The sequence below is a fragment of the Salmo salar genome, chromosome 05 (genome assembly GCF_965601325.2).
Source record: "Salmo salar chromosome 05, fSalSal1, whole genome shotgun sequence".
Lineage (NCBI taxonomy): Eukaryota > Metazoa > Chordata > Actinopteri > Salmoniformes > Salmonidae > Salmo > Salmo salar.
In genome coordinates this window covers 46,621,415-46,648,926 of record NC_138295.1, presented here as the reverse complement: position 1 = coordinate 46,648,926, position 27,512 = coordinate 46,621,415, and the positions used below count along the sequence as shown (strand labels likewise).

Here is a 27,512-nt window from a genome sequence, read left to right as displayed (position 1 = left end):
CCGAATCACAACCCAACCAAGCCGCACCTCTACTTGACACAATGCCCACTTAACCCGGAAGCCAGCCGCACCAACGTGTTGGAGGAAACACCGTACACCTGGCGACCGTGTCAGCGTGCATTGCGCTCGGTCCACCACAGGAGTCACTAGTGCGCGATGTGACAAGGACATCCCTGCTGGCCAAACCCTCCCCTAACCCGGACAACGCTGGACTAATTGTACGCCGCCCCATGGGTCTCCCAGTCACAGCCAGCTGTGACAGAGCCTGGACTCAAACCCAGAAAATCTAGTGGCAATGCAGTGCGATGCAGTGCCTTAGAACACTGCACCACTCGGGAGGCCCTCAAATTTCAAATCTATCTAATAGAATCCACAGATTGTGAGTTGAAGATAAATACTTTTCCTAAGAGTATTAGTATATTAGCAATGTACTGACCCGGTCTCTCCAGATCTTCCAACACTACTACTATTTCTAGGGTAAATTTTAGATCAATGTAATGCATTTTCAGCCATTCCTGAAGCTGAGAACAGAAACAGGCTACCTGAGGGCAATACGAAAACAAATGGTATATTGATTCTGTATCCTCACTACAAAATCTGCAGAGCTTCGATGATTGTAATAAATATTCAACATTTTGTTGGTGGCAAGAATTTCAGCTGAAAAGCACGAAGTCTTGAATCTTGCGTCGTTTTATATATCAACTCATGCACACTGTACCATGAAATCAGTACATCAAAAATCTCTTCCCAACTATTTTGCAATCCGTATGGCACAACTGTCAACATCCTGGTCCTCAAATTAAACTGGTATACTTTCCTATTTATGCTATTTTTATTCCTCCACCAGTTTTGATCCTTTATATTGGGCGGATAGACTAGTTCCCTACCTCCTCCCGCTGCCAACCGCCTTCTCCATCTTTGGGGTAATGCTGTAATCAATTGGTTGTACTCTTGGATTGAGCTTCCCGTACAATTCATGAAAGACATAACTCTACCATTCCAATTTACAATATAATTTAAGAACAAAATACCCATTTCAAACATCTTTCCCATAAATACAGGTATTTTATCAACCAGCACATTTGAGTTCAGCCATAATATTTATTGTAATATTTGTTCTATCTTTTCAGGGGGATGACATTTAAATTGTTTCCAGCTCTGCAATGCTAGTTTGAAAAAGAGAGATACTTTGAAAAAAGTATCATTTTAAATTAATCGAAAATGAGACATGGCAAAAAGGCAATTTTTGAACAATGGATGAGCTTTTCTTAGTAATCTACTTGAACCATTTAGGGTTCAAGTAAAACTTTTGAATAAGTGAAGCTTTTAGAGAGAGGGTTAGTACTTTTATATTTAATAATCTCAACTCACCCAATTCATATTCATTATATAGTAAGGCACGCTTTATTTTGTCTGGTTTAGCATCCGAGATAAAGCAAAACATTTTTTACTCATATGGTTTCAAAAACGAATCATTAGGAGTAGTAAAGGAATTACAAAAGTCAGAAATAGCGATAAAATGTATCACTTACCTTTGAAGATCTTCATATGGTTGCAGTCACAAGAGTTCCAACTACACAAATGTTTGTTTTGCTCGATAAAGTCACTCTTTATATCCCAAAAACTCAGTTTTGTTGGCGCATTTTGTTCTGTAATCCACTGGCTCAAAGGCGGTCAAAATATGCAGACGAATACATCCTAGTAGTACCGGTAAAGTTCGTCGAAACATGTTAAACGATGTTTATAATTAATCCTCAGGTTGTCAATTGTCTAAATAATTGTTAATATTTCAACCGGACAATAGCGTATTCAATAGAAAGGAAAAACAACGAAGGGCACACACTCGGTCACGCCCGCAAACCAGCTCTGCATTCTTCCTCAGTCCACTGACAGAAAATTCTTCTTCATTTTTCAGAAAACAAGCCTGAAACAATGTCTAAAGACTGGTGACATCTAGTGGAAGCCATAGGAACTACAATCTGGGTCCTAACCCATTGGATACTCTATAGGCATTCAATTGAAAATACCCACATAAAAAAAATCCCACTTCTTGGATAGATTGTCCTCAGGTTTCCGTCCTGCCATATTAGTTCAGTTATACTCACAGACATTATTGTAACACTTTTGGAAACTTCAGAGTGTTTTCTATCCAAATCTACCAATTATGTGCATATCCTTGCTTCTGGGCCTGAGCAACAGGCAGTTTACTTTAGGCACGCTTCTCATCCAGACGTCGAAATACTGCCCCCAAGCCATAAGAAGATTTAAACTAGAGTAGGGTTGTCAATGATGTAAAGGAAAAAGCTTTCATTCCACATTCCTTAAATATGACCAAAAATAAACAAAACACATTTTCTATTGTTTGAGTTTATTAAGCCATCTCTTTTCAGTCGCAGAAAATGCGGTTTTAATCATTGACTATACAGACTGAAATTCCTCATGTTATCTGTTTAGTTCCGAAGCACTTCAGTGCACAAATAAATCATTACAATAATATTTTAAACATTGTCAACTTAGTACATTTACAAAGACAACGAAGCAAAACACACAAAATTATGGAAACATCTACAATACAGCTTGCCTTTGCAACTTGCTTTGTAGTGAGTTGCTCGTGCAGAATCACTCTTGAATGTTGTTGACTTCATTCCCCACCTGTGCGTTTCCTTTCTGCCTCTGGCCATCCCGAGAAGCCTGGTGCATGCCCATGCTAGGGAGCAGAGAGGACTTTGTTTAAAGAAGGTGGGATAATAGAAAAACTGTAAAATGTCTTACAGTAGTTCATCTCGACAGACCTGTCTGCCAAAGTGTGACTGGCAACGCAAGTCTAGTCAGCCAGAAACTTACCATCTGAGGGGTTTAACCTGGTTGATGAATTCTGGTAGTTGTTCTCCTTTTGTTTCTGGTAGCAACAAGCTCAACACACCTGCGATGACTGTGGTGCCTCCCATTAGAATGTAGGGTAGTATTTTGTTATACGTGCCTTCAATCAGAAGATAGTGTGACAGTTTATTTGGACCCACAAATCACAAAGAATTTTCTTACATATCTTTAGACAAATCAACACATACACACGTTTGGTATTACTATCCCTGTGGGGATGTAAAATTGAATTCCATTCAAAATCCTATTTTCCCTAAACCTAAACCTGACCCCTAACCATAATTGTTTTAACCCTAAACCCCTAAACCTAAAATAGCCTTTTTCCAAAATGTTTCCTTGTTTTACTATCCTTGTGAGGACTTCTGATCCCCACAAGGATAATAAAACCAAACAGACATACGGACTGGAGACTCACCCATGTAGGCGATGTAGGGAGACACAGTGCTACCTACTCTGGAAGCCATGGAGGTGGCACCCAAGGCCATATTGCGCACCACTGTGGGGAAGAGTTCTGTGCCGTACAGATAGAGGAATCCAAACGCTCCAGTGACACCTGTTTTTCCAATCATCACCAGAGTGAGAGAGAGGACGTGCATGTCTGACAAGGACAAAAAAAAAGATCCCACGAAATGAAAAATAGTGTAGGCCGATGACAAGAATGATGATTCAGAGACACTTGAACTCGTGTCAAAATGAAAGCTGCAAGCAGAATTTTGTGGTCCTAGCACAAGGACAGAGCCCCACAATGTTCTTCTTACTCTTCTGCTAGTTAAACGGTCCAGAAATTATAGTGTGATGCGTGCATTCAACTGGCCTGCCGAGGCCTTCTTTGTCTTTGAGATCTCAATTTATTTTTTGATGGGACACCTTTTTGGCCGTCTTGGGATATATAAAGTTTTCCCTTAGCAGACATACTAACTAATTTACTCGTCCAAATAAACTTAAAAGGTTTGTGAAACTGGCTAAACCCAGGAAGTATACAGTGAGGGAAAAAAGTATTTGATCCCCTGCTGATTTTGTACGTTTGCCCACCTGTTGTACGTTTGCCCACCCATCTGTTGTGGTCAGGTGAGACCAAAATGGAGCTCTTTGGCATCAACTCAACTCGCCATGTTTGGAGGAGGAGGAATGCTGCCTATGACCCCAAGAACACCATCCCCACAGTCAAACATGGAGGTGAAAACATTATGCTTTGGGGGTGTTTTTCTGCTAAGGTGACAGGACAACTTCACTGTATCAAAGGGACGATGGACGGGGCCATGTACCATCAAATCTTGGGTGAGAACCTCCTTCCCTCAGCCAGGGCATTGAAAATGGGTTGTGGATGGGTATTCCAGCTTGACAATGACCCAAAACACACAGCCAAGTCAACAAAGGAGTTGCTCAAGAAGAAGCACATTAACCTGTTATGGATAGGGGCAGTATTTTCACGGCCGGAAAAAAAACGTACCCGATTTAATCTGTTTATTACTCCTGCCCAGAAACTAGAATATGCATTCTTTGATTTGGATAGAAAACACCCTAAAGTTTCTAAAACTGTTTGAATGGTGTCTGTGAGTATAACAGAACTCATATGGCAGGCCAAAACCTGAGAAGATTCCAAACAGGAAGCGCCCTCTCTGACCATTTCTTGGCCTTCTTTAGCCTCTTTATTGAAAACAGAGGATCTCTACTGTAACGTGACACTTTCTAAGGCTCCCATAGGCTCTCAGAAGGCGCCAGAACATTGAATGATGACACTGCAGTCCCTGGCTGAAAAACAGTAGCGCATTTAGATAGTGGTCGATCTGAGAACAATGAGACGGGCGCACGCGTGCACGTGAAGAGTCCATTTTACATTCTCAGTCTTTGAACGAAAACGACGTCTCCCGGTCGGAATATTATCGCTATTTTACGAGAAAAATCGCATAAAAATTGATTTTAAACAGCGTTTGACATACTTCGAAGTACGGTAATGGAATGTTTTGAATTATTTTGTCACGATAGGCGCCGGCGCGTCACCCTTCGTTACCCTTCGGTTAGTGTCTTGAACGCACAAACAAAACACCACTATTTGGTTATAACTATGGATTATTTGGAACCAAACCAACATTTGTTGTTGAAGTAGAAGTCCTGGGAGTGCAGTCTATTTGTTATATCCAAATAGCGGCGTTTTGTTCGTGCGTTCAAGACACTATCCGAATGGTAAAGAAGGGTGACGAGCACGGCGCATTTCGTGACAAAATTTCTAAATATTCCATTACTGTACTTCGAAGCATGTCAACCGCTGTTTAAAATCAATTTTTATGCCATTTTTCTCGTAAAAAAAGCGATAATATTCCGACCGGGAGTGGTGGTTTTCGTTCAAAGAGAGGGAAAATAAAAACATCTCGTGCCCTCGTGCACGAGCCCCAGTCTAATGGTCCTCTGACAGGCCACTATCCAAACGCGCTAATGTTTTTCAGCCTGGGGCTGCCTCGATATCATTCAGCTTTTTCCCGGGTTCTGAGAGCCTATGGGAGCCGTAGGAAGTGTCACGTTACAGCAAAGATCCTCAGTCTTCAATAAATAGAGCCAAGATGAACAACAACTTGTCAGACAAGCCACTTCCTGTTCAGAATCTTCTCAGGTTTTTGCCTGCCATATGAGTTCTGTTATACTCACAGACACCATTCAAACAGTTTTAGAAACTTTAGGGTGTTTTCTATCCAAAGCCAATAATTATATGCAGGAGTAGTAACCAGATTAAATCGGGTACGTTTTTTATCCGGCCGTGTAAATACTGCCCCCTATCCCCAACAGGTTAATCCCATAGAAAATCTGTGGAGGGAGCTGAAGGTTCGAGTTGCCAAACGTCAGCCTCGAAACCTTAATGACTTGGAGCAGATCTGCCAAGAGGAGTGGGACAAAATCCCTCCTGAGGTGTGTGCAAACCTGGTGGCCAACTACAAGAAACGTCTGACCTCTGTGATTGCCAACAAGGGTTTTGCCAGCAATTACTAAGTCACGTTTTGCAGAGGGGTCAAATACTTATTTCCCTGATTAAAATACAAATATTTTTATAAAAAATGTTAAATTGCGTTTCTCTGGATTTTTTGTTGTTGTTATTCTGTCTCTCACTGTTCAAACAAACCTACCATTAAAATTATAGACTGATCATTTCTTTGTCAGTGGGCAAACGTACAAAATCAGCAGGGGACCAAATACTTTTTTCCCTTACTGTATATATGTCACGTCCTGACCAGTATAAGGTTAATTGGTATTGTAGTTTGGTCAGGACGTGGCAGAGGGTATTCGTTTTATGTGGTTCGGGGTGGTGTGTTTTGTTGAAGGGGCATTTGGTTTAAGTATTCCGGGGTTTTTGGGCACTGTTTGGTTTTCAGGTATTCTATGATTTTGTCTAGTATGTCTGTTTCTATGTTTGGTTAATTGGGGTTGGGTCTCTCAGTTGAAGGCAGGTGTTGTCTATCTGCCTTTGATTGAGAGTCCCATATATGAGGGTGTGTTTGTTATTTGTGGGTGATTATTCTGTGTTTAGCCTTGTGCCTTACCAGACTGTTTTTTTTGTCGATCGTTCGTTCTTTGTTATTTTGGTGTTCATTTTGTATTTATTAAAAAGCAAGATGAGCATACACATACCTGCTGCGTTTTGGTTCTCCATTTCCAACGACAAGCGTGACAGAATCACCCACCAACTATGGACCAAGCAGCAGAAGGAGGAGCAGAGGGACTTCGAGTTGGACTGGCGGGAGAAGTGGACCTGGGAGGAAGTACTGGACGGGGCCGGACCTTGGCACCAGGCTGGGGATTATCGCCGCCCGCAGTGGGAAATTGAGGCAGCCAAGGCAGAGAGGCGGAGGTATGAGGCAATGTACGCGCTGAGGGTGAAGCACGAGAGGCACCCCCAATAATTTTTTTGGGGGGGCACACGGGTAGTTTGGCTAGGCATAGGAAGAGCCGGAAGCCAGCTACCCGTGGTTATATGGAGGAGCGTATGGGGTGGAGAGCGCCATGTTTCGCTGAGGAGCGCACTCTCACACCCATACGCACGCACAGTCCGGTGCGCGTTGTTCCAGCCCCTCGCAGGTGCCGTGCTAGAGCGGGCATCCAACCTGGTAGGAGGATGCCTGCGCAGCGCATCTGGTCGCCGGTGCGCCTCCGAGGACCAGGCTACCCAACTCCCGCTCTACGCACAGCTACCATCAGGCCCCTGCACAGCCCAGTCTGCCCTGTACCAGCACCCCGCTCGTACAGGGCTACTAGTTCCATCCAGCCAAGACGGGTTGTGCAGGAGGTAAGATCAAGACGGACTGTGCGCCTCCATAGCCCTGGGTTTCCAGCTCCTGTCTCTCGTGCGGACCCGGAAGTGCGTCAACCCAGTCCGACTCGTCCTGTTCCCGCTCCCCGCACTAGCCTTCAAGTGCGTAAACCCAGCCACGCCAGTCAACAGTCACCGGAGCTGCCCGCCAGTCAACAGTCGTCATCAGAGCTGCCCGCCAGTCAACAGTCGTCATCAGAGCTGCCCGCCAGTCAACAGTCGTCATCAGAGCTGCCCGCCAGTCAACAGTCGTCATCAGAGCTGCCCGCCAGTCAACAGTCGTCATCAGAGCTGCCCGCCAGTCAACAGTCGTCATCAGAGCTGCCCGCCAGTCAACAGTCGTCATCAGAGTTGCCCGCCAGTCAACAGTCATCATCAGAGCTGCCCGCCAGTCAACAGTCGTCATCAGTGCTGCCCGCCAGTCAACAGTCGTCATCAGTGCTGCCCGCCAGTCAACAGTCGCCGGAGCTGCCCGCCAGTCAACAGTCGCCGGAGCTGCCCGCCAGTCAACAGTCGCCGGAGCTGCCCGCCAGTCAACAGTCGCCGGAGCGGCCGGACTGCGCCTAACTGCCGGAGCGGCCGGACTGCGCCGAACTGCCGGAGCGGCCGGACTGCCCCGAACTGCCGGAGCGGCCGGACTGCCCCGAACTGCCGGAGCGGCCGGACTGCCCCGAACTGCCGGAGTGGCCGGACTGCCCCGAACTGCCCCGAGTGGCCGGACTGCCCCGAACTGCCCCGAGTGGCCGGACTGCCCCGAACTGCCCCGAGTGGCCGGACTGCCCCGAACTGCCCCGAGTGGCCGGACTGCCCCGAACTGCCCCGAGTGGCCGGACTGCCCCGAACTGCCCCGAGTGGCCGGACTGCCCCGAACTGCCCCGAGTGGCCGGACTGCCCCGAACTGCCCCGAGTGGCCGGACTGCCCCGAACTGCCCCGAGTGGCCGGACTGCCCCGAACTGCCCCGAGTGGCCGGACTGCCCCGAACTGCCCCGAGTGGCCGGACTGCCCCGAACTGCCCCGAGTGGCCGGACTGCCCCGAACTTCTCCGAGTGGCCGGACTGCCCCGAACTGCCCCGAGTGGCCGGACTGCCCCGAACTGTCCCGAGTTGCCGGACTGCCCCGAACTGTCCCGAGTTGCCGGACTGCCCCGAACTGTCCCGAGTTGCCGGACTGCCCCGAACTGTCCCGAGTTGCCGGACTGCCCCGAACTGTCCCGAGTTGCCGGACTGCCCCGACTGTCCCGAGTTGCCGGACTGCCCCGAGTTGCCGGACTGCCCCGACTGTCCCGAGTTGCCGGACTGCCCCGACTGTCCCGAGTTGCCGGACTGCCCCGACTGTCCCGAGTTGCCGGACTGCCCCGACTGTCCCGAGTTGCCGGACTGCCCCGACTGTCCCGAGTTGCCGGACTGCCCCGACAGCCTGGAACGGCCTCAGCCGGAGCCACCTCCAGAGATAGGTGGGTTGGGGAGGGGGGGTGTAGCACAGTGCCGTCGTTGACGGCAGCCACCCTCCCTTCCCTCCCTTTAGTACGGGGGAATTTTTCTTTTTGGTGTTGCTTGGGGTTATTTTTGTTAAGGTGCTTCCGGGGTTAGCACCTTTAAGGGGGGGGGGTACTGTCATGTCCTGACCAGTATAAGGTTAATTGGTATTGTAGTTTGGTCAGGACGTGGCAGAGGGTATTCGTTTTATGTGGTTCCGGGTGGTGTGTTTTGTTGAAGGGGCATTTGGTTTAAGTATTCCGGGGTTTTTGGGCACTGTTTGGTTTTCAGGTATTCTATGATTTTGTCTAGTATGTCTGTTTCTATGTTTGGTTAATTGGGGTTGGGACTCTCAGTTGAAGGCAGGTGTTGTCTATCTGCCTTTGATTGAGAGTCCCATATATGAGGGTGTGTTTGTGTTTGTTATTTGTGGGTGATTATTCTGTGTTTAGCCTTGTGCCTTACCAGACTGTTTTTTGTCGATCGTTCGTTCTTTGTTATTTTGGTGTTCATTTTGTATTTATTAAAAAGCAAGATGAGCATACACATATCTGCTGCGTTTTGGTCCTCCATTTCCAACGACAAGCGTGACAATATATATTTTTTTACATTAAAATCTCTAAAATCCTATCTGACATCTCAGTATGCTCAGCTCAAGATGGCCATTCCACTGACGGAAAAAATCCTGTGACATCTACCATCTCCAGACTTACCAAAAGGGCAGGTGCCTTTGAGAGTTTAATTTCCATTCTAGCAGAATAACAACAAACTACAAACAATCTTTAGCCAGTTTGATAAACCTTTCCAGTTTAATTGGACAAGTAAATGACCAATGGATTGCTGTTATGTTGTTTTGATTCTATCTATAGTATCTATCTATAGTATCTATCTATCTATCTAATGTGCAGTATAATGGCTTGGGATTGGAATTGGAATTCCGGCGATTGTAGTTCTGCGTCACTAAGACATGTGATGCCCAACTTTTATCAACACGTCTCCTTCAGAACTAGGGACGATAAAGTCCTAGAACACTGTTACTCAACCCACAAGCAAGCATACAGCGCCTTCAGAAATTATTCACACCCCTTGACCTTTTCCAAATTGTGTTGTGTTACAGCTTGAATTTAACAAAGGTCAAAATATTTGGCCTACACAAAATGTCACTGGCCTACACAAAATACCCCATAATGTCAAAGTAGAATAGTTTTATTTTTTACAAATTAATAAAAAACTAAAATCTGAAATGTCTTATGTCAATAACCTCTTGGGGCTAGGTGGGACGCTAGCGTGCCACCCGTGGTGCACTCCATCAACAGCAGGTGCATTTCAAGAGCGGCAAATTTGAATCCAAATAAATGTCAAAATTCAAATTTTTCAAAAATACAACTATGTTACACCATTTGAAAGATAAACATCTCCTTAATCTAACCACGTTTTACGATTTCAAAAAGGTTTTACGGCGAAAGCATAAATTTAGAGTATGTTAGGACAGTACATTTACAAGAGTTGTGTGTAATGTTTTGTCAAGTCAAAGACAGGGTCACCAAAACCATAAAACCAGCTAAAATGATGCACTAACCTTTTACAATCTCCATCAGATGACACTCCTAGGACATTATGTTAGACAATGCATGCATTTTTAGTTCTATCAAGTTCATATTTATATACAAAAACAGCGTTTTACTATGGCATTGATGTTGAGGAAATCGTTTCCCTCCAATAACCGGCAGTCAAGTCAGCGTCAGAAATTAAATAATTAAAATTAGAAAACATTGGTAAAATATTATATTGTCATTTAAAGAATTATAGATTTACATCTCTTGAACGCAATCAACTTGCCAGATTTAAAAATAACCTTACTGGGAAATCACACTTTGCAATAATCTGAGCACTGCGCCCAGAAAAATACGCGTTGCGATACAGACTAGACGTCATGTTGGGGAGATCTAAAATCGAAAATACTATGTAAATAATCCATTACCTTTGATTCTCTTCATCAGATGTCACTTCCAGGTATCACAGGTCCATAACGAATGTAGTTTTGTTCAAAAAAGCTCATCATTTATGTCCAAAAATCTCCGTCTCGTTAGCACATGATGTAAGCCAGCCGGACTTCTCGTCATGAACGAGGGGAAAAAATATATTTCCGTTCGTTCAAACATGTCAAACGTTGTATAGCATAAATCATTAGGGCCTTTTTTAACCAGAACATGAATAATATTCAAGGTGGACGAATGCATACTCTTTTATAACGTATTGGAACGAGGGTACCCAACATGAAGTAGCGCGCCAGGTGTCTAATGGGACATCACCGTTCCATGGCTCTTGTTCGGTCAGATCTCCCTCCAGAAGACTCAAAACACTTTGTAAAGGCTGGTGACATCTAGTGGAAGCAATAGGAAGTGCCAAAATATTCCTAAACCCCTGTGTTTTTCAATGGGATAGGTTTAAAGTCAATACAACACATCAGGTATCCACTTCCTGTCAGAAAATGTCTCAGGGTTTTGCCTGCCAAATGAGTTCTGTTATACTCACAGACACCATTCAAACAGTTTTGGAAACTTTAGAGTGTTTTCTATCCATATATAATAAGTATATGCATATTCTAGTTACTGGGTAGGATTAGTAACCAGATTAAATCGGGTACATTTTTTTTATCCAGACGTGCAAATGCTGCCCCCTAGACCCAACAGGATAAGTATTCTACCCTTTGTTATGGCAAACCTTAATAAGTTCAGGAGTAAACATTTGCTTAACAAGTCACATAATAAGTTGCACGGACACTGTTTGCAATAATACTGTTTAAAATGATTTTTAAATGACTTCCCCATCTTTGTGCCCCACACATACAATTATCTGTAATGTCCCTCAGTCGAGCAGTGAATTTAATGCACAGATTCAACCACAAAGACCAGGGAGGTTTTCCATTGGTTCGCAAATAAGGGTACCTATTGATAGATGGGTAAAACAAACAAAAACATTTACATTGAATATCCCTTTGAGCATGGTGAAGTTATACATTTCACATTGGATGGTGTAGCAATACATCCAGTCACTACAAAGACACAGGCATCCTTCCTAACTCAGTTGCCGGAGAGGAAGGAAACCACTCAGGGATTTCACAATGAGGCCAATGGGGACTTTAAAACAGTTACAAAGTTGAATGCCTGTGATAGGAAAACATTCAGGGTGGATCAACAACATTGTAGGTACTCCACAATACTAACTTAATTGACAGAGTGAAAGGAAGGAAGCCTGTACAGAATACAAATATTCCATGTCAAATATTCCAAGTCAAGTTTGCAACAAGGCACTAAACTAATCCTACAAAAAATGTGGCAAAACAATTAACTTTTTGTCCTGAACACAAAATGTTATGTTTTGGAAAAATCCAATAGAACACATGAATGAGTACCACTCTCCAACATGTCATGGGTATGCTTGTAATTGTTAAGGACTGGTGAGTTTTTCAGTTTTTTTTTTTTACGGAGCTAAGCACAGGCAAAATCCTGGTTCAGAGGAAAACCTGGTTCAGTCTGCTTTCCTCCAGACACTGGGGCAAAACTTGGCCAAACTTATACTGGAGTTGCTTACTAAGAAGACAGTGAATGTTCCTGTGTGGCCAAGTTACAGTTTTGACTTAAATCTACTTGAAGATCTATGGCAAGACCTGAAAATGGTTGTCTAGCAATGATCAACAAACAATTTGAAAGAGCTGGAAGAATTTTGAAAATAATAATGGGCAAATGTTGCACAATCCAGGTGTGGAACGTTCTTAGAGACTTACCTAGAAAGACTCACAGCTGTAATTGCTGCCAAAGTTGATTCCAAAAAGTATTTACTCAGGGGTGTGAATAGTTACGGAAATTAGATATATATCTGTATTTCATTTTCAGTACATTTACAAAACATTGTAAAACAGGTTTTCCCTTTGTCATTATAGGGTGTTGTGTGTAGACGGGGGGATTCATACATTTAATACATTTTGAATTCAGGCTGTAACACAACAAAATTTGGAATAAGTCAAGGGGTATGAATAGTTTCTGAAGGCACTTTATAAGACCCTACATTGTCCCCCCCTTTGGCAAATCAGATGTCCCTATACAGAAGCTCAAATAGGAAGTACCTGTGACACGCTCCGTATAGAAATGGTCCTCCGAATTAGAGGCTATGTTGCAGGACTGCTTTGCTAACTCTGACTGGAATATGTTTCGGGGTTTGCAGCTTCCCCAAATAAAAAAACCCTGCATTACAACTGAGGTACATGCTAAATTAAAGGACCTACCTCACACAGGGCTATTGAAGCCAAACCCGAGGCTATGGCTGAGGATACAAACGCGTACAAGAAGTCCCGCTATGACGTCTGCAGAGCCAACAAACAGGCAAAAGGACAATATAGGAACAAGGTGTAATCCTATAACACCGGCTCCAACTCTCAACGAATGTGGCAGGGGCTGCAGTCCATTACGGATTACAAAGGTATGCCTAGCCATGATCAACAGCGCCTCTCAACCAGATGAACTCAATGCATTTTATGCATGCTTTGACAAAAACAATGCAGAGCCATGCATGAGGGCCTGCACTGTCACAGGGGACAGGGTGATCTCGTTTTCCAAGGCCGACGTGAGTCAGGTTTTTAATCTGGTCAACGGTCTGCAATCCCAACGTCTCAAATTGACCAACATCGTTCCTGTTCCCAAGAACTCCAAGGCTACCTGACAGATTGACTACCCTGTAGCACTAACATCTGTATTCATGACGTACTTTGAAAGGCTGGTCACGACACACATCACCTCCATCATCCCAGACACCCTAGACCCACTCCAATTTGCATACCGCTAGACAATGCAATCTCAGTTGCACTCCACACTGCCCTCTCCCACCTGGACAAGAGGAATACTTACAGTACCAGTCAAAAGTTTGGACACTCAACTACCATCACGAGGGAGTCACCTGGAATGCATGTAAATAAATAGGTGTGCCTTGTTAACCTCTATGGGACCGGCGGGGCGAATTCGTCCCACCTACGTAACATCCACTGCCAGCCTGTGGCGCGATTTTCAAAATCTTCAAAATCCTATTACTTCAATTTCTCAAACATATGACTATTTTACAGCCATTTAAAGATAAGACTCTCGTTAATCTAACCACACTGTCCGATTTCAAAAAGGCTTTACAACGAAAGCAAAACATTAGATTATGTCAGCAGAGTACCAAGCCAGAAATAATCAGACACCCATTTTTCAAGCCAGCATATAATGTCACCAAAACCCAGAAGACAGCTAAATGCAGCACTCACCTTTGATGATCTTCATCAGATGACAACCCTAGGACATTATGTTATACAATACATGCATGTTTTGTTCAATCAAGTTCATATTTATATCAAAAACCAGCTTTTTACATTAGCATGTGACGTTCAGAACTAGCATACCCCCCGCAAACTTACGGGGAATTCGCTAACATTTTACTAAATTACTCACGATAAACGTTCACAAAAAGCATAACAATTATTTTAAGAATTATAGATACAGACCTCCTCTATGCACTCGATATGTCCGATTTTAAAATAGCTTTTTGGTGAAAGCACATTTTGCAATATTCTAAGTATATAGCCCAGGCATCACGGGCTCGCTATTTAGACACCCGGCAAGTTTAGCACTCACCATAATCATATTTACTATTATAAAAATGTCATTACCTTTTGTTGTCTTCGTCAGAATGCACACCCAGGACGTCTACTTCAATAACAAATGTTGGTTTGGTCCAAAATAATCCATCGTTATATCCGAATAGCGGCGTTTTGTTCGTGCGTTCCAGACACTATCCGAAATAGTAAAGAAGTGTCGCGCGCTTGGCGCAATTCCTGACAATAAAATTCAAAGTATTCAATTGCCGTACGTCGAAGCATGTCAACCGCTGTTTAAAATCAATTTTTACGTCATTTTTCTCGTAGAAAAGCGGTAAAATTCCGACAGGGAATCTCCTTTTCGGCAAACAGAGGAAAAAATCCCAAAGGCGGGGGCGGTCGGGGTCACGCGCATAAGCTAGTGTCTCTTGATGGGCCACTTGAGAAAGGCGATAATGTGTTTCAGCCTGGGGCTGGAATGACGACATTCTCTTTTTTCCCGGGCTATGAGAGCCTATGGACGACGTGGGAAGTGTCACGTTAGAGCAGAGATCCTTAGTAAATGATAGAGATGGCAAAGAAGTTCCAGAAATGGTCAGACAGGCCACTTCCTGTAAAGGAATCTCTCAGGTTTTGACCTGCCATTTGAGTTCTGTTATACTCACAGACACCATTCAAACAGTTTTAGAAAATTTAGGGTGTTTTCTATCCATATGTAATAAGTATATGCATATTCTAGTTACTGAGTAGGAGTGGTAACCAGATTAAATCGGGTATGTTTTTTATCCAGCCGTGTCAATGCTGCCCCCTAGCCCTAACAGGTTAAAAAGTACATTATGGCAAGAACAGCTCAAATTAGCAAAGAGAAATGACAGTCCATCATTACTACATGAAGGTCAGTGAGTCCGGAACATTTCAATAACTTTGAAAGTTTCTTCAAAAACCATTAAGCGCTATGATGAAACTGTCTCTCATGAGGACCGCCACAGGAAAGAAAGACACAGAGTTACCTCTACTGCAAGGGATAAGTTCATTAGAGTTACCAGTGAAGTAACAGAGACATCTCAACATCAACTGTTCAGAGGAGACTGCGTGAGTCAGCCCTTCATGGTCAAATTGCTGCAAACGAACCACTACTAAAGGACGCCAATATGAAGAAGAGACTTGCTTGTGACAAGAAACACAAGCAATGGACATTAGACTGGTGGAAATCTGTCCTCTGGTCTGATGAGTACAAATTCGATTTTTGGTTCCAACTGCCGTATCTTTGTGAGACGCAGAGTAGGTTAACGGATGATCTCCGCATGTGTGGTTCCCACTGTGAAGCATGGAAAAGGAGGTGTGATGGTGTGGGGGTGCTTTGCTGGTGACACTGTCAGTGATTTATTTAGAATTCAAGGCACATTTTACCAGCATGGCTACCACAGCATTCTGCAGTGATACGCCATCGCATCTGGTTTGTGCTTAGTCCCACTATCATGTTTTTCAACAGAACAATGATGCAACACACTTCTAGGCTGTGTAAGGGCTATTTGACCAAGAAGGAGAGTAATGGAGTGCTGCATCAGATGTCATGGCTTCCACAATCACCTGACCTCAACCCAATTGAAATGGTTTGGGATAAGTTGGACCACAGAGTGAAGGAAAAGCAGCCATCAAGTGCTCAGCATATGTGGGAACTCCTTCAAGACTGTTGGAAAAGCATTCAGGGTGAAGGTGGTTAAGAGAATGGAAAGAGTGTGCAAAGCTGTCATCAAGGCAAAGGGTGTCTACTTTGTAGAATCTAAAATATATAACACTTTTTTGGTTACTACATGATTCCATATGAGCTTCAAGTTCCTCGGTGTCCACATAACAGGACTTACCATGGTCCTCTCACACGAGAACAGTCGTGAAGAATGTATGGCAATGCCTCTTCTCCCTCAGGAGGCTGAAACAATTTGGCATGAACCCGCAGATCCTCAGAAACTTTTACAGCTTCACCATTGAGACAATCCTGACTGGTTGAATCACCTTCTGGTCTGGTCTGGCCCAGCGCATCACTCGTGGCGAGCTCCCAGCCATCCAGGATGTACTACATCCCAGGGGGTGTCTGAGAAAGGCACGAAAAATTGCCATAGACTCCAGTCACCTGAGACATGGACTCTTCTCAGTGCTTCCGTCCCGTCCTAAACAGCTTCAATCCCTTGGCCATAAGACTGTTAAATGTCTTAAAACTATTGCTCTCCCTCTCCTACAGACTATCCACACTGACTGTATGTCCATCCACAGGTCTCTACCCATTCACAGACACAACAGACACGCTGCTAAAATTATTATTGATTTGATGTATTACTGCATTACGATGATGTCCATTGATTATTGATTGCCATTACTGTTAGTATTTATCCTGATACTGGTGAATATTACTCCTGTTTACATGTATATATTACCATCAGTATATTACAATACGTATTTACTGCTGAAGCTGGAAGTTTACATGCACCTTAGCCAAATATACTGCTCAAAAAAATAAAGGGAACACTTAAACAACACATCCTAGATCTGAATGAAATAAATAATCTTATTAAATACTTTTTTCTTTACATAGTTGAATGTGCTGACAACAAAATCACACAAAAATAATCAATGGAAATCCAATTTATCAACCCATGGAGGTCTGGATTTGGAGTCACACTGAAAATTAAAGTGGAAAACCACACTACAGGCTGATTCAACTTTGATGTAATGTCCTTAAAACAAGTCAAAATGAGGCTCAGTAGTGTGTGTGGCCTCCACGTGCCTGTATGACCTCCCTACAACGCCTGGGCATGCTCCTGATGAGGTGGCGGATGGTCTCCTGAGGGATCTCCTCCCAGACCTGGACTAAAGCATCCGCCAACTCCTGGACAGTCTGTGGTGCAACGTGACGTTGGTGGATGGAGCGAGACATGATGTCCCAGATGTGCTCAATTGGATTCAGGTCTGGGGAACAGGCGGGCCAGTCCATAGCATCAATGCCTTCCTCTTGCAGGAACTGCTGACACACTCCAGCCACATGAGGTCTAGCATTGTCTTGCATTAGGAGGAACCCAGGGCCAACCGCACCAGCATATGGTCTCACAAGGGGTCTGAGGATCTCATCTCGGTACCTAATGGCAGTCAGGCTACCTCTGGCGAGCACATGGAGGGCTGTGCGGCCCCCCAAAGAAATGCCACCCCACACCATGACTGACCCACCGCCAAACCGGTCATGCTGGAGGATGTTGCAGGCAGCAGAATGTTCTCCACGGTGTCTCCAGACTGTCACGTCTGTCACATGTGCTCAGTGTGAACCTGCTTTCATCTGTGAAGAGCACAGGGCGCCAGTGGCGAATTTGCCAATCTTGGTGTTCTCTGGCAAATGCCAAACGTCCTGCACGGTGTTGGGCTGTAAGCACAACCCCCACCTGTGGACGTTGGGCCCTCATACCACCCTCATCGAGTCTGTTGCTGACCGTTTGAGCAGACACATGCACATTTGTGGCCTGCTGGAGGTCTTTTTGCAGGGCTCTGGCAGTGCTCCTCCTTGCACAAAGGCAGAGGTAGCGGTCCTGCTGCTGGATTGTTGCCCTCCTACGGCCTCCTCCACGTCTCCTGATGTACTGGCCTGTCTCCTGGTAGCGCCTCCATGCTCTGGACACTACGCTGACAGACACAGCAAACCTTCTTGCCACAGCTCGCATTGATGTGCCATCCTGGATGAGCTGCACTACCTGAGCCACTTGTGTGGGTTGTAGACTCCGTCTCATGCTACCACTAGAGTGAAAGCACCGCCAGCATTCAAAAGTGACCAAAACATCAGCCAGGAAGCATAGGAACTGAGAAGTGGTCTGTGGTTTTGCTAATTGCCTATAATTTCCACCTGTTGTCTATTCCATTTGCACAACAGCATGTGAAATTTGTCAATCAGTGTTGCTTCCTAAGTGGACAGTGGACAGATTTCACAGAAGTGTGATTGACTTGGAGTTACATTGTGTTGTTTAAGTGTTCCCTTTATTTTTTTGAGCAGTGTACATTTGAACTCAGTCTTTCACAATTCCTGACATATAATCCAAGTAAAAAGGATCACCACTTTATTGCAAGAATGTGATATGTCAGAATAATAGTAGAGAAAATGATTTATTTCAGCTTTTATTTCTTTCATCACATTCCCAGTGGGTCCGAAGTTTACGTACACTCAATTAGTATTTGGTAGCATTGCCTTTAAATTGTTTAACTTGGGTCAAACATTTCTGGTAGCCTTCCACAAGCTTCTCACAATAAGTTGGGTGAATTTTGGCCCATTCCTCCTGACAGAGCTGGTGTAACTGAGTCAGGTTTGTTGGCCTCCTTGCTCGCACACACTTTTTCAGTTCTGCCAAGACATTTTATATAGGATTGAGGTCAGGGCTTTGTGATGGCCGCTCCAATACCTTGACTTTGTTGTCCTTAAGCCATTTTGCCACAACTTTGGAAGTATGCTTGGGGTCATTGTCCATTTGGAAGACCTATTTGCGACCAAGCTTTAATTTCCTGACTGATGTCTTGAGATGTTGCTTCAATATATTCACATAATTTTCCTACCTCATGATGCCATCTATTTTGTGAAGTGCACTAGTCCCTCCTCCAGCAAAGCACACCCACAACATGATGCTGCCACCCCCGTGCTTCACGGTTGGGATGGTGTTCTTCGGCTTGCAAGCCTCCCCCTTTTTCCTCCAAACACAATGATGGTCATTATGGCCAAACGGTTCTATTTTTGTTTCATCAGACCAGAGGACCTTTCTCCAAAAAGTATTATCTTTGTCCCCATGTGTAGTTACAAACCATAGTCAGTCTTTTTTATGGTGGTTTTGGAGCAGTGGCTTCTTCCTTGCTGAGCGGCCTTTCAGGTTATGTCGATATAGGACTCGTTTTACTGTGGATATAGATACTTTTGTACCTGTTTCCTCCAGCATCTTCACAAGGTCCTTTGCTGTTGTTCTGGGATTGAATTGCACTTTTCGCACCAAAGTACGTTCATCTCTAGGAGACAGAACGCATCTCCTTCCTGAGCGTTATGATGGATGTGTGGTCCCATGGTGTTTATACTTGCGTACTATTGTTTGTACAGATGAACGTGGTACCTTCAGGCATTTGAAAAATGCTCCTAAGGATGATCCAGACTTGTGGAGGCTACATTTTTTTTCTGAGAACTTGGCTGATTTCTTTTGATTTTCCCATGATGTCAAGCAAAAAGGCACTGAGTTTGAAGGTAGGCCTTGAAATACATCCACTGGTACACCTCCAATTGAATAAAATTATGTCAATTAGCCTATCAGAAGCTTCTAAAGCCATGACATCATTTTCTGGAATTTTCCAAGCTGTTTAACTTCTTTGGGCTAGGGGGCAGTATTTTCACATCCGGATAAAAAACGTACCCGATTTAATCTGGTTACGACTCCTGCCCAGTAACTAGAATATGCATATAATTATTGGCTTTGGATAGAAAACACCCTAAAGTTTCTAAAACTGTTTGAATGGTGTCTGTGAGTATAACAGAACTCCTATGGCAGGCAAAAACCTGAGAAGGTTTCATGCAGGAAGTGACCTGTCTGACAAGGTGTTGTTGTTCTTGCTTCTGTGTATTGAAGAGTCAGGATCTTAGCTGTAACGTGACATTTCCTAGGGCTCCAATAGGCTCTCAGAGCCCGGGAAAAACCTGAACGATGACGAGGCAGCCTCAGGCTGAAACACATTATCGCCTTTTCCAAGTGACCCATCAGAGGACAATGGAATTAGGCGCGTGCCCGATTCGACCCCGTGCAGTATTTTCCTTCGGCTGTTTAGCGAATTGCAGATTCCCGGTCGGAATATTATCGCTTTTTTACGAGAATAATGGCATAACAATTGATTTTAAACAGCGGTTGACATGCTTCGAAGTACGGTAAAGGAATATTTAGAATTTTTTTGTCACGAAATGCGCCATGCGCGCGACCGTTATTTACCATTTTGGATAGTGTCTGGGACGCACGAACAAAACGCCGCTATTCGGATATAACGATGGATTATTTTGGACCAAACCAACATTTGTTATTGAAGTAGCAGTCCTGGGAGTGCATTCTGACGAAGAACAGGAAAGGTAAGACCATTTTTGTTATAGTAAATGGTGAAGGCTAAACTTGCCGGGTGTCTAAATAGCTAGCCCTGTGATACCGGGCTATCTACTCAGAATATTGCAAAATGTGCTTCATCCGAAAAGCTATTTTAAAATCGGACATATCGAGTGCATAGAGGAGTAATGTATGAACTTGATTGAACAAAAAATGCATGTTTTGTATAACATAATGTCCTAGGTGTGTCATCTGATGAAGATCATCAAAGGTTAGTGCTGCATTTAGCTGTCTTCTGGGTTTTTGTGACATTATATGCTAGCTTGAAAAATGGGTGTCTGATTATTTCTGGCTGTGTACTCTGCTGACATAATCTAATGTTTTGCTTTCGTTGTAAAGCCTTTTTGAAATCGGACAGTGTGGTTAGAGTAACGAGAGTCTTGTCTTTAAATAGCTGTAAATAGTCATATGTTTGAGAAATTGAAGTAATAGCATTTCAAAGGTTTTGAAAATCGCGCCACAGGATTCAACTGGCTGTTACGTAGGTGGGACGAATTCGTCCCGCCGGTCCCATAGAGGTTAAAGGCACAGTCAACTTAGTGTATGTAAACTTCTGACTCACTGGAATTTAATACAGTGAATTATAAGTGAAATAATCTGTCAACAATTATTGGAAAAGTCACTTGTGTCATGCACAAAGTAGATGTCCTAACCGACTTGCCATAACTATAGTTTGTTAACATTTTTTTTTTGGATTGGTTGAAACACGAGTCTTAATGACTCCAACCTAAGTTCCGGCTTCAACTGTATATATTCCTGCTACCAGTCACTTTTCCGCCCTCTTTACATGTGTATCCTTCTACCAGTATGTATGTATTAACCCACCTCACCACTCCAGTAACCCTGCACATTGAATAAGGTACTGGCACTGACCTGTATATACTTGCCTTCTTGTGTTCTTTCATTCTCATCGTAGTTGTTACTTTTTTCTTACATAAATGTTCTTCTTCTTCTAGTTTCTAATATTATCTTTATTATTATCGCCTCATTGTTTGGAAAGAGTACTAACGGTAAATCTGTTGTATCCTGTGCACGTGGCAAATGAACTTAGAAACTTTAAAGATAATTGATATTTCTAAAGTATGTAAATAATTACTAGGAAAACCTTTTGTCAACATTATGATGTTATCGAATTAATCTGTGCCAATGATGGTATGCCAGTTACTGTTGATGTGGTCTACAATCTTGCAAAGTTATATCAAATTGAGTAATTGGAAATTGCCGTGTGGTTGGAGGGTTCATACCTTGAGGGATAAACTTGATGATCAGAAGCAGGGTCCCAGAGAGGATCATGGTGAAGGGAAGAGTGAATCTCCGTGGAGTGTAGCGTATAAATAACCAGATACTTCCATAACCCAGAAATTCAGAGGATGCAGCCACCAAACAGTTGAAATAAGGGTCTCCATCCATGTTGGGGGTGTTTAGGGACATCCCATAGTAAGTCATGGATATGACAATCCTGGGTAGAAGATTAGATAACTTTAAGAAATGTAAAATCTTTCAATTAGAGGTAAATGGTTAACATGTCAGTGGAATTAGTATGTTTTTACCAAATGATAATGCTGATGAGAGTGATGTTCCTTATGTTAGTTGTTTTGATGAGATCCAGCCATGTGTACAGTCGCTGACTTTCCTTGTTTTCATTTTCCTACAAACACACCCAAAATATGACGCTGTTAGAAATTGATTTTTCAGCCCCATCTTGGATGTAATTACCTAATTGCAATTGATTAACACACACATTATAATAACACACACAGCTGAATAAAGACAAAAGCATAGACAAATATAAGTCACTAAGCAAGACACCTTGACTTAACAGTGTATTGAATTAATGACAGTACATGTCTTTAGATTGGTCTAGGGAGATCAGCCAAGGTCTTTGTTTGTTCTGTACTTTCAGATAGCATGTTTGCCAACATTTATGGTGCTCTAGTAATTACCTGCTGTAGTAATGTATTTCACAAGGTTTCTGTTCTGGATACAGTGGTGTAAAGTGCTTAAGTAAAAATAATTTTTAAAGTACTACTTAAGTCGTTTGTTTCGGTATGTGAACATTACTATTTCAGTTTTTTACAACTTTCACTTCTACTCCACTACATTCCTAAAGAAAATAATGTACTTTTTACTCCATACATTTTTTCTGACAACCAAAAGTACCTGTTACATTTTGAATGCTTCGCAGGACAGGAAAATTATCAAATTCACGCACTTATCAAGAGAATATCTCTGGTAATCCACACTGTCTCTGATCTGGTGGACTCACAAAACACAAACACTTAGTTTGTAAATTATATCTGAGTGTTGGAGTGTGCCCCAAATCATTTCAAATTAAAATAAAAACAAGAACATCGTGCTGTCTGGTTTGCTTAAAATTAGGAATTTGAAATGATTTACAATGCCTTCAGAAAGTATTCAGACCCCTTGACTTTTTCCACATTTTGGTAAAAAGAATCCTCAGCAGTCGACACACAATATCCCATAACGAAAAAGCTAAAGATTTTCGAAATGTTTCCAAATGTATAAAATACAAAACATAAATACGTTATTTACATAAGATTTCAGACCTTCTGCAATAAGACTCGAAAATGAGCATCCTTGAGATGTCTCTACAACTTGATTGGAGTCCACCTGTGGTAAATTCAATTGATTGGACATGATTTGGAAAGACACACACCTGTCTATAAAAGGTCCCACAGTTGACATTGCGTGTCAGAGCATAAACCAAGCCATGAGGTCGAATTAATTGTCCATAGAGCTCCGAGACAGATCTGTGGAAGGGTACCAAAAAATGTCTGCAGCATTGAAGGTCCCCATGAACAGTGGCCTCCATCATTCTTAAATGGAATAAGTTTGGAACCACCAAGACTCCTCTAGAGCTGGCCGCCCGGCCAAACTGAGCAATCGGGGGAGAAGATCCTTGGTCAGGTAGGTGACCAAGAACCCAATGGTCAGTCTGACAGAGCTCCAGAGTTCCTCTGTGGAGATGGGAGAAACTTCTAGTAGGACAACCATCTCTGCAGCACTCCACCAATCAGGCCTTTATGGTAGAGTGGCCAGACGGAAGCCACTCCTCAGTAAAAGGCACATAACAGCCCGCTTGCAGTTTGCCAAAAGATACCTTAAAACTCTAAGACCATGAGAAACAAGATTCTCTGGTCTGATGAAACCAAGATTGAACTCTTTGGCCTGAACGCCAAGCGTCACGTCTGGAGGAAACCTGGCATCATCTCTACGGTGAGGCATGGTGGTGGCCGCATTGTGCTGTGGGGATGTTTTTCAGAGACAGGTCCTGGGAGACTAGTCAGGATCATGGCAAAGATGAACGGAGCAAAGTACAGAGAGATCCTTGATGAAAACCTGCTCCAGAGAGCTCAGGACCTCAGATTGGACAATGACCCTAAGCACACAGCCAAAACAATGCAGGAGTGGCTTCGAGACAAGTCTCTGAATGTTCTTGAGTGGCCCAGCCAGAGCCCGGACTTGAACCCGATCAAACATCTCTGGAGAGACCTGAAAATAGCTGTGCAGCAACGCTCCCCATCTAACCTGACAGAGCTTGAGAGGATCTGCAGAGAAGAATGGGAGAAACTGCCCTAATACAGGTGTGACAAGCTTGTACATCATACCCAAGAAGACTCAATGCTGTATTCGCTGCCAAAGGTGCTTCAACAAAGTACTGAGTAAAGGGTCTGAATACTTATGTTGTTGTGATATCAGTTTTAATTTTAAGAAATTAGCAAACATTTCTAAAAACGTGTTTTTATGTAATTTATGTTTTTTGTCATTATGGGATATTGTGTGTGGATTGATGAGGGAAAAAACTATTTAAATCAATTTTAGAATAAGGCTGTGAAATGTTGGAAATGTCAACGGGTCTCAATACTTTCTGAAGGCACTGTATACTTTTACTTTTGGCACTTGAGTATATTTTAGCAATTACATTTACTTTTGATACTTAAGTATATTTAAAACCAGATACTTTTACACTCAAGTAGTTTTTTACTGGGTGACAAATTTTTACATGATTCATTTTCTTTTTATGTTTCTTTACTTAAGTATGGGTTCTTTTTCCACCCCTGTCTAGATATAAGCTGAAAGAAGACTTTAGGTCCCTCAGAACTTGCTTCTCTTTTGTGCGCACATCGTATTATATCTTCAAAAGACTTTGGCTGTCAATCTCTTTGATTTGACACCCAATTCCTACATCCATACATTTCAAAACAGACTGTAGCTAAGTCCCAACTCTGTACCATGAGTTGTTTACAGTCTTCCGGTTTGAATATGACGTCTGGAGGAGTGATGCCATTCTTTCTTGCTGCAGCTCGTATGATGTCCTCTGCCTCCTTTACCCTGCCCTGAGACAACAGCCACCTTGGAGACTCAGGTATATACCTAACAGAGGAGACAAGGAGTAAAGTACCCAAACACTGTGTGTGATAAGGACATCTGTTGTAATAGCACTGTTGTCACACTGTCGAAACACAAAAAGAACAATGAGATTACTGTACCTAACTCATACTCACCACCAAAGAGGGATATAAAGAAATCCAGGTACAGACAGGGCTATCAGCAGAATCCTCCAGCTACGGATGAACCAGGCAAACATTGGCAGAGCGGTGTATCCAATTGCATAGCATATAGAGACCCCCAGTGAGGCAAAGTTGATGCGTACATTTCTGATGAGAAGCTCAGAACCTAAAGGTTAAGGACATAACTATAGGAAATGCTCAATACCTCACAACATTCTCAAACACTTAGGATTTTGCCTGATATCATTCCCTATGATGAAGAAAACAAGTTATTGCATTCTGTTTTCATTGTTGTTGAAGTTGTGTATGACCTGACTCACCAAGTATGAAAGCAGCACAGTAATTGGCAATTTGTCCCATCCCAACGATAAAGTATAGGGCACAGAACAACTCCCAGCTGTTGGCGGCAGCCTGGAGTATACTGAAGACAGTCTGGAGTGCCAAAGTAGCAAAGAAAATGAACCTCCTTCCATACCTGAGGAACAAATACATGTTGCACTTGCTTGCTGTGTTATTATCATGATAGAATATTGAGAAACTAGTGATGCACTAGATGCCTTGATGTAAAGTTCTAGAGATGGAGGCTGCAATAAAAAATAAATCAATCACGCAGTATTTTCACAAACATTTTACTTATGGAGTCTTACAAAGGTAAAGGAAAATTAATAAATAGACCATGCCCAAACTAGCATGAAGAGGTCTTGACAAACTTTTTGAATATATTTCTAAACATATCTAACTGGTTCTCAAGTCAAGTCAAGTCACATCATGTGTGGAGGGATCTAATGAGATGATAGTGTTCAGACTGGAACACATACCTATCAGAGATGATCCCAGACAAAAATGACCCGGACAGCACTCCAAAAAAGAATATTGTGACGGTGAAAGGGGCTTTCCATGCATTGCCACACACCAGATCCCACTGTGGGTAGACATAATGTTAGAATGATTATGAAGACAATTCCACAGATCAGGGAAAAATGAAAAAGAAAATACTATGGATGTTTTACCTCTGTCACTATGGTGGACCTGTATTGCTCTTTGCTGAATTCCCATCCATCCAGGCATCCCTCTGTCTCATTCCCAAAGCCGGTAGCAGAGTCCACTTGTTCTTTAAACCGAGTACAACGACTTAAAATGATCTCTCCCTTTACCTCCTGTAACGGTATGGAGTAATTCAAATCCAGTCCAAAACCACTGAAGTTCAGCTGGGGGACCCTGCACCGGTGTGGAGGGATATCTGCCAGGAAAATCATGGCCATCCCAACATAGCCATTAGGAATACTGCTTAAACTGAGCAGAAGAAAAATAACCTTTTGGAAAGGTCCCCATTCTCCCAAAAAGGAAGTAATTTCTTCATAGTCCTTCATTTTCAATTAAATTATGGAATGCTGAACTAACTATCTATGAATGACCTAGAGATGAGTCTATGTGTCGTAATGATGACTTGCTGAGAAGCCGCAGATATCCATGAGATCAGTGAAACATGACCTGCAGTGTGTGTCATCTTAGAAAGGTAAAGGAAAATTAATGAATACACAATGCCCAACCTAGCATGAAGAGGTCTACAACCAAAATTCACAGTGGATTATTGCTGAAAGAGAGAGAGAGAGAGACTTTCTTTACTGAAACACTCATTTCATTTAAAACTCACCCCCCTTAAAAATAAAACCCCAAAATATATCCTCTACTATATCCTCTATCCATACTCACCTTTCATCTACCACATGAAACAAACCAACATCACAATACCCAAAACAATACCCACTCCTACAACCGTATATCCAAAACATCTTCCCCAGCTATACAGACAGCCCCCCAACACACCATATCTCCTCAAACATCTCCACACTTTTTATCATTTTATAGAACTCAAACTCAACCCTAAGGCGCGCAGAGACCATCCCATTAAACAATTGTAAAGGGTCTGCTTTCCCCCACCTTTGACCCTGTTCCTCCTTGTTAGCCAAATAGCTAACTTTGCCTGAGCAAACAGAAAATTCAACAAAACACATTTGGCCTTCTTACTCAAATACCTGTATCCCATTATAGACATCCCAACAGTAAAAACCTCCCCCAACCTCTCACACAGACATTCCAACAGAGACATTAATGGCATTAACCTGGTGCACACAGAAAACACATGAATCACAGTTTCTTTCATTTTACAGAAAGGACACCCCTGCCCGACTCCCGGTTCAACCCGTGTCAACCAGCTGTTAGTTGCCAGGGCTCCATGAAGAACCCTCTACTGGAGGTCCCCTGACCTTTTGGTACTGGGGGTTTGTAAAGCCCCTCCATCTGAAACCCACCATACTCTCTGCCCCACATACCCCCTGCCACTGATGTGCCCTCACTCCTGTTAGGCTCCTAATGCTCATAACCTTAACGCAGAGGTTGTAGACGTCCTTAACAAGTCCTTAACCTGTTAGGGCTAGGGGGCAGCATTTGCACGTCTGGATAAAGAAATGTACCCGATTTAATCTGGTTACTAATCCTACCCAGTAACTAGAATATGCATATACTTATTATATATGGATAGAAAA

General features: G+C 43.2%; 1 protein-coding gene across 1 annotated transcript; it reads right to left on the bottom strand.

Annotated features, from left to right (window-relative positions):
* Positions 1-2,351: 2,351 nt before the first annotated feature.
* Positions 2,352-26,423, bottom strand: s22a4 (Solute carrier family 22 member 4). The gene is made up of 10 exons (NM_001140110.1): positions 25,977-26,423; positions 25,785-25,888; positions 25,287-25,441; positions 24,961-25,132; positions 24,688-24,829; positions 21,985-22,082; positions 21,679-21,893; positions 3,296-3,478; positions 2,845-2,980; positions 2,352-2,707 (listed from the first exon to the last, which is right to left on the bottom strand). The coding sequence occupies exons 1-10, from the start codon at positions 26,334-26,336 to the stop codon at positions 2,620-2,622; spliced, it is 1,653 nt and encodes a 550-aa protein (NP_001133582.1). The 5' UTR covers positions 26,337-26,423; the 3' UTR covers positions 2,352-2,619.
* Positions 26,424-27,512: the final 1,089 nt, after the last annotated feature.

What these genes read in the sequence shown, in the direction of transcription:
- s22a4 (NM_001140110.1), bottom strand. Translation starts at nt 26,336, where the DNA reads ATGAAGGACTATGAAGAAATTACTTCCTTTTTGGGAGAATGGGGACCT. An exon ending in TCTGGGATCATCTCTGATAG is followed by an intron (nt 25,442 to 25,784) that starts GTATGTGTTCCA and finishes TTTGTTCCTCAG; the next exon opens with GTATGGAAGGAGGTTCATTT. An exon ending in TCCCTACATCGCCTACATGG is followed by an intron (nt 2,981 to 3,295) that starts GTGAGTCTCCAG and finishes TTCTGATTGAAG; the next exon opens with GCACGTATAACAAAATACTA.